At 53.6% G+C, this 12,197-nt stretch overlaps 2 protein-coding genes across 2 annotated transcripts in view; both read right to left on the reverse strand.

Moving 5' to 3' along the window:
• LOC104398651 (avidin-like) overlaps window positions 1-264 on the reverse strand; it is an 8,104-nt gene extending 7,840 nt beyond the window's left edge. Inside the window, exon 1 of the mRNA XM_010008783.1 lies at window positions 206-264. Coding sequence (XP_010007085.1) covers window positions 206-264 — 59 coding nt within the window. The remainder of the gene's footprint in view (window positions 1-205) is intronic.
• Window positions 265-369: 105 nt separating this feature from the next.
• GBA2 (glucosidase, beta (bile acid) 2) overlaps window positions 370-12,197 on the reverse strand; it is a 12,543-nt gene continuing 715 nt past the window's right edge. Inside the window, exons 2-17 of the mRNA XM_010008784.1 lie at window positions 12,101-12,192; window positions 11,765-11,880; window positions 11,455-11,673; window positions 9,985-10,224; window positions 9,518-9,620; window positions 8,057-8,210; window positions 7,665-7,790; window positions 7,378-7,562; window positions 6,425-6,529; window positions 5,659-5,766; window positions 4,857-5,008; window positions 4,635-4,741; window positions 4,244-4,248; window positions 3,927-4,042; window positions 673-864; window positions 370-588 (exon numbers count right to left, since the gene is read on the reverse strand). Coding sequence (XP_010007086.1) covers window positions 370-588; window positions 673-864; window positions 3,927-4,042; window positions 4,244-4,248; window positions 4,635-4,741; window positions 4,857-5,008; window positions 5,659-5,766; window positions 6,425-6,529; window positions 7,378-7,562; window positions 7,665-7,790; window positions 8,057-8,210; window positions 9,518-9,620; window positions 9,985-10,224; window positions 11,455-11,673; window positions 11,765-11,880; window positions 12,101-12,192 — 2,239 coding nt within the window. The remainder of the gene's footprint in view (window positions 589-672; window positions 865-3,926; window positions 4,043-4,243; window positions 4,249-4,634; window positions 4,742-4,856; window positions 5,009-5,658; window positions 5,767-6,424; window positions 6,530-7,377; window positions 7,563-7,664; window positions 7,791-8,056; window positions 8,211-9,517; window positions 9,621-9,984; window positions 10,225-11,454; window positions 11,674-11,764; window positions 11,881-12,100; window positions 12,193-12,197) is intronic.

The following is a 12,197-nucleotide window of genomic DNA, read 5'->3' on the forward strand; positions in this document are numbered from 1 at the left end:
CAGGCCAGCTCCCACCCTACCCAGCCTGCTGACTGCAGGAGAGAGGCCTGCTGTTCCCCCAGGCAAGGTACCAGCTCCAGTAGAGGATGGCTTGGGGTCCTGAAGGCTGTCAGAGCCCTGAGCAATGGGGAAGGGGAGGCACTTGGGGCTCCAGCAGCACCTCCTTATCCCACCCCTCTCCTCTCCAAGGAGACATCACACATACCTCTGATCCCCCTTCATGCTCAGCATCGGTGGCTGGAAGCCCACTGAGGTGAAGGGCATGTAGGGGAGGTAGGGAAGGAAAACAGCAATGTGAGTATTATTGAAGAAGGGGAGGGTGCCCCCCGCCCCCTGCTGCACCCCCTGCCCTGCTCAGTGCCACCAGGCTCAGGGGTGAAGGGGGGCCATGGGGGGAGGTGGTGCCCGGCCAGCCCTGCGCTCCAGGGCCAGCTGCATGCTCCAGATGCTGAGTGGCCTCATGTAGGCTAGGGAACGGTACACCTTCTTCTCCCGATAGGCCTCAGGTGTCTGGAAAGACATGCCCAGCCGTTCCCAAACCGTCCGGTAGCAGCCCTCCGCTGTGTGGAAGCCTTCCTCCACCAGCCCCTGCAGCAGAGGGAAGATGGTCATCAGCCCTGCGCAGAGGGCAAGGAGGCGGTGTGTGCTGAGGGGTGCAGGATCACCACTCACCTCCTGGATCATGGTGGCAGCCAGGGCATAGACCACACCAATCCACACCTCATCAGACTGCACGCTGGAGGTGTCGGGCACCCCATCGGGTCTCATGCCATTCACCGCCCCCATCGTGCCACCAGCAAAGCCCATGACATTCTTCTCAAAGATGGTCTTGAGGGCACTGACAACATGACTCTTGGGGAAGACCTGCAGGGAGACAGAGAGGGAGCTTTGGGCTCAGGGCTCGCACAGACCCCTCAGGCTGAGTCTCCAGGGAGCAGGGTTAAGTTTTCCATTAGAAAGAGGTCAACACTGCTTGCTGGGTTTGCAGCCACCTCAGGAAAATAACAGAAGGAAGTGAAAAGGCTCTTTCCCTGAAAAGAAAAAAAAACAAGACAACCAAAACAAACCAAAGGAGTTCCTCAACAGGAGAGATGCTGAACTTCATTTCACTTTCCTCCTAAGGAGGCTCATAGCTAATCCAACTAGTGTCTCTCCATGAAGAGCCTCTCACCTTCAGTCACCAGCTAAGCCCCCCACATCTCCTGGGAGTTTCCTTTGGACACCTCACCAATCATGCCACCCTCATCTTGGTTTATCTTCACCACCACTCGTTTCTCAGGCTAGCAACTCTTTGAGGCCCAGCCCTTCCCCTGGTGAAACCACTGTGCTGTTTTCTCAGCCCACCTGCACCAGCTACAGGAGGCACTGCCATGCCTGCAAGAGATGGGACACTGGCCAGGGGTGGTCAAAGGACAGTCTGGCATCAGTGAGACATCTTCCTGCCACAGGGAAAGATTATGGGAAAACCAGTCTGATGACATTAGAATGCATCCTGCCATTGTAAAATCAATGTGGACACCAATGGTTTTTTTTAGGGAAATTCTGGGAATCTTGGGGGGGGAAAAAAAAAACCAATAGTAAAAAACTTTCAGCACCATTGTAAAATCAATGTGGACACCAATGGGTTTTTTTAGGGAAATTCTGGGAATCCTGGGGGGGGGGGAAAAAAAAAAACCAATAGTAAAAAACTTTCAGCTTGAGCTCAGGGGAAAAACAAAAAACAGGGCTTAGTTTTGAGCTTTCAGAAGAACTTTAGTCCTTCTGATTCTGTAATTGGGTGGTGATGCAAGAGTTTGTTGCCTGGACCAAGGGAAGTTTTAAGTGAGAGAAGGAACAGCCTGAGAATAAAGAGGTCAAACTGAGATACACAAGATGCCTGATCTTTTTCTGCATCAGATAGGAGAGATTTGAAACATAGTGAGAGGCTTGCAGAAGGTCAATAGTGCTTGCTGGGTTAACAGACATTTCAGGAGATTATCAGGAGGAAGTTAAAAACCTTCCCTTTCTGATAAAGGAGATATAAAAAATCTTGCTCAACAAACCAAGATCAAGAGCTCAAAACAGTTATGACTAAAGACTCAAGTATCACGCTAAATAAACTCTTGCTAAAAAGAAAAAAAGAAACCCTACAAACAAGCAAAAAACGACCTAAAACCAACCATTCAACCTCACCAGGCAGCCAAACAAAAAGCAGTGGAGCAGTGACGCAGAAAGGACTGCCCTAAGATGAAAAGCCTCTGTGCACAGCTGAAAGTAAATAAAGCTCCTGCACTGCTTCCATTATTGGCAATAAAACTGGGAAATGTCAGCACAGCTGAAGTCACTGCCTTGGTGAGAACAGTAAAGCTCAGCTCAAGACTCAGTCATGTTGCAAGCGCAGCGCTGGCTCGTCTCCATCCCAAGGGTGAGGAAGCTGTAAGAACTTTGCAGGGTGACCACGATCAGGAGTGATGCCACGGAGCAACCATGACATCTACTTGCAAGAAAGGGAAGAGCCAGGCAGTTCCTGGCCCATCAGCACAGCCCAGTGGGAGGTGTGGTGACACCAGATAAGCTTGCCAAGGCAGGCTGGGCAGTCCAACCAGACTGCTTTGGTAAATACAAAGGAAAGGCAGCAGATCCATTTTATCTATGCTAAAGCCAAGCATCCAACACAGCAATTTTTCCCAGTGTGGCTCTGGATATTAGCCCAAGCACTGCCAGGGAGCAGGAGTCAGCAGAGGGGTGGCGTGAAGGAGTCATCCCTGACAAAAGGTTTCAAGGCATTTTCTTCAGGACTGGGGTCACAGGCTTGTCCTACTTTGTATTTTATTACTGGCCCGTGCACACAGCAGGACTGCATTAATGAGATTACAAACAGGAAAGCTGCCAGCCAGAATGGGGATCAAAATACATGGAAAAACACCTCGATGGTGGTAGCGACAGGAGAGAGAAGTTCACCAGCCCCATGTCCAGTGAGCTCCAAGCTTACCAGCCAGCAGAGAAGAGTGCCACCTTCAGCAACAAAAGCCCAGGGCTATGTAAACGTATGCAAGATTTTGGGACTGCACCAGGTTTACTGATTCCCCCCAGAAGGCACATTTGGATATTAATGCATGAGGTGTGGGCCCAGATCCTGCCCAGACCCCAAGTCCTCACACTCTAGGGACCAACATTGGGATGAATGCAGGAGGGTACAATGAAGCACGTATTTCTTGGTAAAAATCACAGCTTTCTGCACAAGCTACTCCTAGGAAAGATCACCTGAAGCTCCCATCTGGTACCAACAAGATGGCAAAAGAGTCCACCAGCCCCACACAGCCAAAAGTCATTCCACACTTGTCACCTAAAGTGTCCACCTGTCCATCACTACCAAATATCTTTGTCTGATAACTCTCTATGGGTCATAAATAATCCATAGGATGGCTTTCCACTTCTCAGCTCTGCTCCATGTATTGCACCACCAGCAGCTGCTCTCCCCATCACATCAGACAAGAGAAGTCTTTAGCCAAGTCTTCTCTTGCAACTAAACAGCAACAGACTTCTAGGCCCCAGATAAGCCTTAGTTCCCTCGGATATATTGATTTAGGACTTTGAATTGGCCAGCAAGGAACACAGGGAAAGTTTCACACACCTTTTTCTTCCCATTTTTAAACAAACAGTGCATTGTCAAGAGGAAACCCCAGTGGGACCTTCCTCCAAGCCGTAGGACTGACCATGGTTACACATCCCTGCTGTGAGGCTTCTCCATGAGCAGATTTTGTTTTAAGGTGGGTTGCACCAATGAACATCCAACAGGTTCCAACTGAGCAGGCACTGCTGCAGGGGAGCAGGCTGAAGACCCCACACCAGTGCCTGATGCTCAACCCATGCCATGTGCAGCCCTGCTGCCCTCCTCTGGGTGCAGGTTCCACCTCATCCCACCTTGCACCAGGCTGCTCTCTTACCTCAAACTCTCCTTGGTCCAGACCACAAGCCCCAAGAAACCACTGCCCAGCACACTGGTCTGACATGATGCTGCTGGAGGTGTCGCTCCCGCTGCTGTCATAGTTGTAGTATTTTCCTGGAAAAAAAACCAACCAACCAAACAGGAAACAAGTTTTAAATCCCTAGTTCAGGACCCTGGCTGGTGTGTGCTGTCTCTACACTCCACCCTGTAAGGCAGAAGCATGGCGGCTTTTTCCAGAAACCACCACAGCTTTTCTCCTGCCTCCTTGATTCCTGCTCCTTCCCCTCCACTTGGCAGGATGGCATCTGCCCTCACCATCCCTGGAGGGATTTAAAAGACATGTAGATATGGTGCTGAGAGGCATGGTTTAGTGGTGGACTTGGTGGGCTTAGGTTTACAGTTGACCTGGATGAAATTAAAGGTCTGTTCCAACCTAAGTTATTCCGTGATTCTATTGCTCAGCTTCCCTCTCTCTCCCTTGTACAAGCTCAGTGCAGTGTGGTCTGCATCACCACCCCAAACCACTCAAGCTTTTCATTCCCAGAAAACTGTGCATTCCACACTCCGCTCCTCTGCTCCACAGCTTGGGAGTTACATAGGGTTGCACAGAGCTCCCACAAGAGACAGGGACCACAGTCCCAACTCGGAGCTACCTCCTCACCCCATGCTGCCTCATCTCCAGCCCCCACCTGCCTCCCTTGCTCACCTGGCTCCGCTTACCACCCACGCATCGTACGTCTGGTCAGCAAAGCCACCATTTTCAATGAGCCCATCGTTATCCGTATCGAACTTCAGCTCTGACTCCATCACAGCCTGTGGGAGAGGCAGGAGATAGTCACACAGCCCCTGCACCTGGGCTGCCCCTCACGCTCTGCCCAGGAGCCTCCATCCCCTGGGGATGCCCCCGGTGGTGACCTCCCGCCGATACCTGGCAGACTGGCCACATGTCCCGCAAGTACCGGGAGTCGTGTGTCAGGTAGTAGTCACGATACACCTGCAGCACAAACTTCAGGTTCAGGTCCTTCCAGTCAGCCGTGTCGTGCACCATGTAGGCATTGATGCGCTGCCACGGCTCGTCACCTGAGCACGGACAGAGCAGAAGCAGGAGGTGCAGGGAGCCACCAACGTCCCCTCTCACACCCAGAAGCGAGGCCCCAAAGGTGCTGCGATCAAACAGCACTGAAGTGACACTGCACCTGGTGCCACCTCTGGCAACACAAGCCTTCCCACTCCTGTTTTCCCGAGGAAAAAGTGATAGGACAAGAGGAAATGACCTCCAGCTGTGCCAAGGGAGGTTACGTTGGATATTAGGAAAAGCTTCTTCCCTGGAAGGGTTGTCAGGCACTACAACAGGCTGCCCAGGGAAGTGATGGAGTCACCATCCCTGGAGGGATTTAAAAGACATGTAGATATGGTGCTGACAGACATGGTTTAGTGGTGGACTTGGTGGGCTTAGGTTTACAGTTGACCTGGATGAAATTAAAGGTCTGTTCCAACCTAAGTTATTCCGTGATTCTATTGCTCAGCTTCCCTCTCTCTCCCTTGTACAAGCTCAGTGCAGTGTGGTCTGCATCACCACCCCAAACCACTCAAGCTTTTCATTCCCAGAAAACAGTGCATTCCACACTCCACTCCTCTGCTCCACAGCTTGGGAGTTACATACCCTGAGGAAGTTGGGTGAGCAGCCCTGCACCCTCTCTGCCCCCTGCCAGCTCGGCCAGACGCCTCACCTGGGTCCCCAATGTCATGCGGCACCACGTTCTTCAGCTTCACCTGGGCTGTCTGACCCCACATCAAGTACTGCCGGGGCTGAACATCCTCATTCACCACAGTGACAGCTGCACAGGACACAGGACAGAGACATTAGAAAGGCAGCTCGCACTGCAGCAGCAGGCTCTACACACAGGCACAGCAGGACCACCAGTATGAGCATCCCAGGCTGCACTTGGGGCTCCAGCTGCAAGATCACAGACCTCTGCAAAGGCCTGAGGGGACACTAGGCTGCTCCCAGTCACCCCTCACGAGGGGACATGCAATTGTCTCTACCCCATCAAGCAAGATGGTGGCAGCACCCAGGGCCAGGAGGGAATGGCAGTGGTCTCAGCCCTCCTAAAGCCTAGCAAGGCCTGTGACCACCACTGGTGGACCACTAGCGAGCAGAACCCAAGCCCACCCAAAGCCTCAGTATCCACAAACAGGTCCCTGCTTCTCTTCTGCAAGGGGCACAGAGACAGCCCATGAGACCAGGGACTCCCCCAAGGCAGGCAGAGCCAGTGGAGACCCCCAAAGCTGCCAGAAGGCATCTCAGTGCTGTGCAGGGAGATGTGCAGAGGCAGCAGCACTGGGGGTTTGCAAGTGCCAGGCCCAGCAGAGAAGCTGCAGAGGGAGAAACACTGGCTCCACAGTGCCAATGGCTATGGCAGATGCTGTCCTAACTCCTCCACCTCTTGCGCGGGTAAAGATAGTCATCAAAGCAGGGTCTCCTGGGCCACTCACCAATGTCATACTGCAGGCTGATCTGCAGCTTGGGCCACAGCATGATGAGAGCAAAGGAGGCGTAGAAATGGACATCGTATGTGTTGTACATCCGGTACTCCTGGCCTGCAAGGACGAGGGAGACAGCCCGGCATGAGACACGGGACACGGGGAGGGCAGAGGACGGGCAGCTCCTCCCTCCTGCACGGCCCGGGAGCTCTTTCCTAGCACAGGCAGGGGCTCCCACTACTGCCCAGTTTCATTGGCTACATCCAGCCCCCAGGGCTCTGGAGAAGACCTCATGCCGTGCACCTTGAATCCTGCAGTCACTTTTGGGCCCCCACTACAGGAAGGACACTGAGCTATTGGAGCAAGTCCAGAGACAGGCAGTGAAGCTAGTGAAGGGTCTAGAGCAGAGTCTTATGTCTTATGAGGAGTGTCTGAGGGAACTGGAGTTGTTCAGCCTGGAGAAAAGGAGGCTGAGGGGAGATCTCACCACTCTCTACAACTGCCTGTAAGGAGGCAGTCAAGTGGGGCTTGGTCTCTTCTCATTCTCAATAAAAGGGATAAGATGAAATGGTCTCAAGTTGTACCAGGGGAGGTTTAAGACTAGATATGAGGAAACATTTCTTCACTGAAAGGGCTGCCAGGCACTGGAACAGGCTGCCCAGGGAGCTGTTTGAATCACCATTCCTGAAGGGGTTTAAAAGACAGTAGATGTGGTGCTGGGGGACCTGGCTCAGCATCAGACTTGGCAGTGTTAGGTTAACGGTTGGACCTGATGATCTTAAAGGCCTTTTCCAACCCAAACGATTCTGGGATTCTGGGATTCTGTATCCTACAGGACTTGGTCCTGCAAAGGGTTTTGCTGGGAACAGTACTGCTCCCTGCACATCAGGGTGTGAAAACCAGCCCCATGGCAGGTTAGAAGACACCTGGTGACATGCTACAGGCAGGACCATCCATCAAGTTACCTTCCAAATAAGCAAACCTTCCGTACTCCCGCAGGACAGGGAGGAGGTGGGAGAGGCCAGCCCCTCCTGGGCCCTGCACGTCCTCAGCACAGCAGTCTGGGGGCAGCTCCACCCAGATGGTCCCCCCATCCGTGGTGAAGTACAGCTCGTTGAAGAGGGCTGACTTGTACCAGGAAGGCAGCTGGCTGCAGGCGAGACGGAAAGTCAACCCTTGCAGCCCAGGGGCTGATGCTCCTTCCCTAACCACCTCTAGAAGGCCGCTGGCTAGGAGCTCCCACCTGCCTTACCTGTCCTCCAGGATAGGCTTCTGCCATGCTTCGATTTTCCTCTCCCACTCCTCACAGTGTGTCAGGGCATGATGTGACAGGGCAGGAGCGGCATCGCCCCTGCTGCCGAAGAACCGCGTGTACCTCCTGCCAAGAGGGCCTTTGGTGAGTGCCCGGGGGCTGCAGCTGGGAAGCCCACCCAGCCACAGGACAGGGGCTGCAGTGCAGTCAACATCAGACTAACAGGACCCCCAGTGCAGGGGCGTGGAGGAGCAGGGGCTGGGCAGAGGGTCCCCTCCAGGAGCCACGGCCACAGGGAACAGGTAGGACAAGGATGTCCCAGGGGCACTCCAGCCTGCTGGCAGGGAGGAAGGGGGTTCAGGGACAGGGGCCACTAGAGACAACCCACCCACCGGAGGTGCAGCTTCTCCTCGGAGCCAAAGTGAATACGGGGCATGTCCCAAGCCAGGGCCAGCTCCAGCGTCCTGTGACCTCGGGCAGGCACCCTGCAGCTGGCACACACAGCCGCTGCTGTCACCTCCCCCTTCTCAGTCGGGCTGCTTTTACCTGCAGGGACAAAGAAACATTTGCAAGTGACCAAGGAAGCCCTGGGGGGAAGGGGAGAGCCTGGTCTGTGACCGATGCTCCCATGCACCCCGAGGAGGGATAAGAGTATTCAGATGTGTCCCAGCCCCCCTGCGACCTGGAAGGCACATCCGCAGGATTTTACGGTGACATGACCGCACGTGAGTAACTCCTTTCTGCAATCAGGAAAAAATACCTGCCATGGGCGGAGGGGTTAAAAAAAATAAGTCATCAAAGCAGAGGAACAGATCAGGCAGGAAAAGCCAGCAGGCACGAGTGGAAAGGAAGGAGCACCCTAAGACTTTTTTAACTGCTTTGCACTCAGACACTGACTTTCTAGTGACAGTCATTGCTTCCAGCTTTTTGCAGGGTGCTTTAACTGCACCCATACTTAGGAAAAGCCCTGAGGCAGATGGATAATTATATGCTGGTTCTGACATTTGTACCAGGTAAACTCATTAAAGCAGCAACTTTAACAGAAGCGCAGATCCTGACCATGATAATGCCTGGCATGCACAAAGGAAACCACATCCCAAGAGCCTGGGGAGTTCTGAGTGCATCCAGACAGGAAGTTTAGTTTTCCGGAAGTATTTATGTAATGCTTTATTTACATAATTCAAGCTTCAAAAAGTCCTGCAAAAAGCACCAGTATCACTAGTTTGTCAGCATTATCCTTGATCCAAAGCTGGCAGAGACATCAGGAAAATGGTCACCATGTGTTATCGCAATAAAAGGTTAGCAGCCAGGACTGGAATACCCTACCCTGCTTCAGAATTTCCACCAAGGAAACGACCAGATAACTGAGGATCATACAGAAATATCACAGGAATACCAGAGACCTTCAGGGAATAGATGTAGTAACAGCAGGACAGCAAGTAATAGCATGACCAAAACCCAAGGACTACTCCAAAATCCCACTAGAACAAAACTGACCACAGATCTGGCAATGGGAACTCGAGGCATCTGGGCACCACCCAGGCTACTCAGCAGAAATCTCAGCTCAGGGTGCAATCTTACACAGAGTAAGAAGATGCAGGCACGTGCAATTAACAGAGCTGAGTACAGCCCCAAAGTGCTGCAAACCGTCCCTGCAGAATCACAGTGAGGACCCTATGACAAGCACAGATACAGCCTAAAGCTGGGAATGAACCACATCACAGAGAGCTTTTCCCAGTGGCACCAAGGTGGCTGGAGGAAGGGAAATCCACCCTTGCTTGGATGCCCTGTGACATGGCCATCCATTTCCCTGGTCTCCCTCCACCCTTCCCACAGAGGACAGAGGGACTCACCAGTGGGGGAATCCAGCTTGCCATCCTGCAGGAGGTCCTGCCACACCTCTCTCCCCAATCCTGCAGGATTGAATGCTGTGAGGTAGGTGACTTCTGTGCCAGCCTGGGGAGGGGAAGAACATCATCAGGGGCCAGTACTTTTGAGGGGCAGATGCAGGCTGCCCCAACTCACCAGTTCTGGGGCCCAGACTCATTCTCCACACATTGTCCAGCAATCCTAACTCTAAATGTACTCAACCTGCTGTCCTGCAAGCTTCACCCATAGCTTCCATCCTGGCACCCATCCCCAGAGAGAGTGCCCTTGGACAAGTCACATTCCCACTCCTACCCAGCAATCAGGCAAGCACTGAGGACCTGTGCTGATCTCTACCCTCTACCAGCTGCCTGGAAGCAGCCCCTCCATGTTCAGCAGTGCTGCTCAACCTCCCCCAGCAGGAGCCACACCATCATCAGTGCCAGCCCTTTACCTTCTCCCGGGCAGAGATGGCAAAGGTGAAGGGGTTCACACGGGTGCAGTGGTGCAGCAGGACTCCAGAAACCTGCTCACCCTCCTTCTCAAAGGCAAAGGGCTCGTTCCAGTGCCCTCCACTCTTGTCATGCTTTGTTCCCGTGCCATTCTGCAGGCTGAACATGATGGAGACATCCACATCCTCATCCTTCCCGTTCTCCACCTCCCAGATGAACACTGCCACAGGCAGGCTGGAGTCCTGGTAAAGACAGAAAACACCATGTACAGGGTTGGTACTCCAGGGTTAGCTGTTGGAGCACCACTTTTCCCACTGCTGGGGAGACAACCAGGGATGCAATGGGAGAAAGAGCACCAGGAACAACCCTTCCTCAGAGTGTTGGCAAACTGGGGAGCAGCAGTGGGAGCAGATGAATCTGGGGATCAGGAAATACACAATTCAGATGACAAACCCTGGGCTAGTAAACCCCACACCAGGTGATACACAGGTGGAAAGCAGCATTTAAGGCTGAGATGGCTGTCTCAGCACTCATCTGCTCAACAGGTTGATACAAGCTCACGTGCTTTGCTGGGGTAAGAGGAAGGTCAGGCATGTCAGCACTGCAGCCTGCGCCCTGGCCTGGGGCTGGGAATGAGCAGGAGCAGCGTGTAGGAACAAAGAGACATCCTTTGCTACTGTTCCAAGCTTCCGCATTGCTGCAAGGGTTCCTCCTGCCTGGAAGCATTGCTGAGTGGAGACACAGGGAAATGTTGGGAAAGCCCAGCTAACAGGCAGCAATTCCTTTGAGGATGTCAGGGAAAAGCCAGGTAAAACACTCTTAGGAACACCCAGCTGACAAACTAACCGACAAGCACAGGCTGAGCGTTTCCCAAAATGCTACCACTGGATTACTTTGGGCAGTAAAGCCACAGCTCTGGACCTGCCAGTCCAGGTGGACTGGAGCTTGGATTGTCACAGGATAAAACAAAAGGCAGGGAACAAGCACTATAAAGAGTCAAAGCACAGGCCAGAGGGAAAAGGGGCATCTGCCAGAGCTAAGCACAACGCAAAAGTACCAATAGCCCCAGGAGGGACAAAGCTTTCCAGGGTCCTGCTGGTGCACACCTGGCAGACAGCACCAGGGACAAGGTCTCAGGACACAAGAGACCAGGCTGGGAAAGAACATTAACTAGGTTGCCTTCAGTCAATGCCAAGCTGGGCAGGAGGGACAGGCAATGCTCAGGATACAAAAATTCACTAGGTCCAAGCCTCTGCTACCCAAATGGGATGTGCTGAGCCAGCTCAGCCTCAAGGGCCTGTCCTGGGAGCATCTCACAGAACAGGCCTGTCTCTGCTTTGCCAGTCCCTTCCCTGCCATGCAGGCAGCTCTGCCATATCCCTGCCAACTTGCCATGCTGCTGCTGCATGGTGTGGCCTGGTGGTCCCACGGGACAGGCTGCAGCTGGCTTGGTGGAAGTATCACCTCCTTACCTTATAGTCATGGGGGATGACAGGAGAGACCTGGCGGCACGTGAGCACCACGTTTTGCCCTGGCAGCTCGTAGACCATCCAGGCACGGGGGTAGAGCGCATGGTAGAAGGCATAATGGCCACAGAAGCCCCAGTTCCAGCCCTGCAGGGTGTTGGGTCTCTCCACAGACAGGACCTGCTGGTAAACTGTCTGCCCCTTGCAACGCAGGCACACCGTGAACTGGGGAGGAGAGGAGGAGGTGGAGGGGATGAGTCAAAGAAGAGGTTCCTCTTCCGCCCAGGCTGCCCCTGGCAGAACCCACTGCGCCCACCTGGTTGGCGATGACCGTTTCGTAGTGGTAAATGCCAGGGTTCAGCTGCCAGCGGCAGAACTCGCCTTTCCAGCCACGGGTGATGGTGCCTCCCCCAATCCCGCCCAGCGGGCACCCTGGCAAAGACACCAAAAATCAGCACCCCTGCTCCTCCCCATGCCAGGATCTGGTGCAAGGATCCCCCAACGCTGCTCTGGGGGCCCCCTGGTGCTGCCTGCACCCCAGAAGCTCCTTGACCCTCTTCCCTCCTCTAGCATCTTGATGTCCGGATGGGAATCCCTGCCCATCCAGCACACTGGGCACTGCACCACCCCAGTGCCCAAACTGGAGGCTGACCGTAGATCTGCTGTAGAGGAACAGCACACAAGAGGTCAATGAAGGGACTTTTCTTCTCTATGCGGGTCTTCTTGTACCACCACCTGAAGTACCTGTA

Source organism: Chaetura pelagica, unplaced genomic scaffold, assembly GCF_000747805.2.
Source record: "Chaetura pelagica isolate M959 unplaced genomic scaffold, ChaPel_1.0 scaffold31, whole genome shotgun sequence".
In the NCBI taxonomy this organism is placed as follows: Eukaryota; Metazoa; Chordata; class Aves; order Apodiformes; family Apodidae; genus Chaetura; species Chaetura pelagica.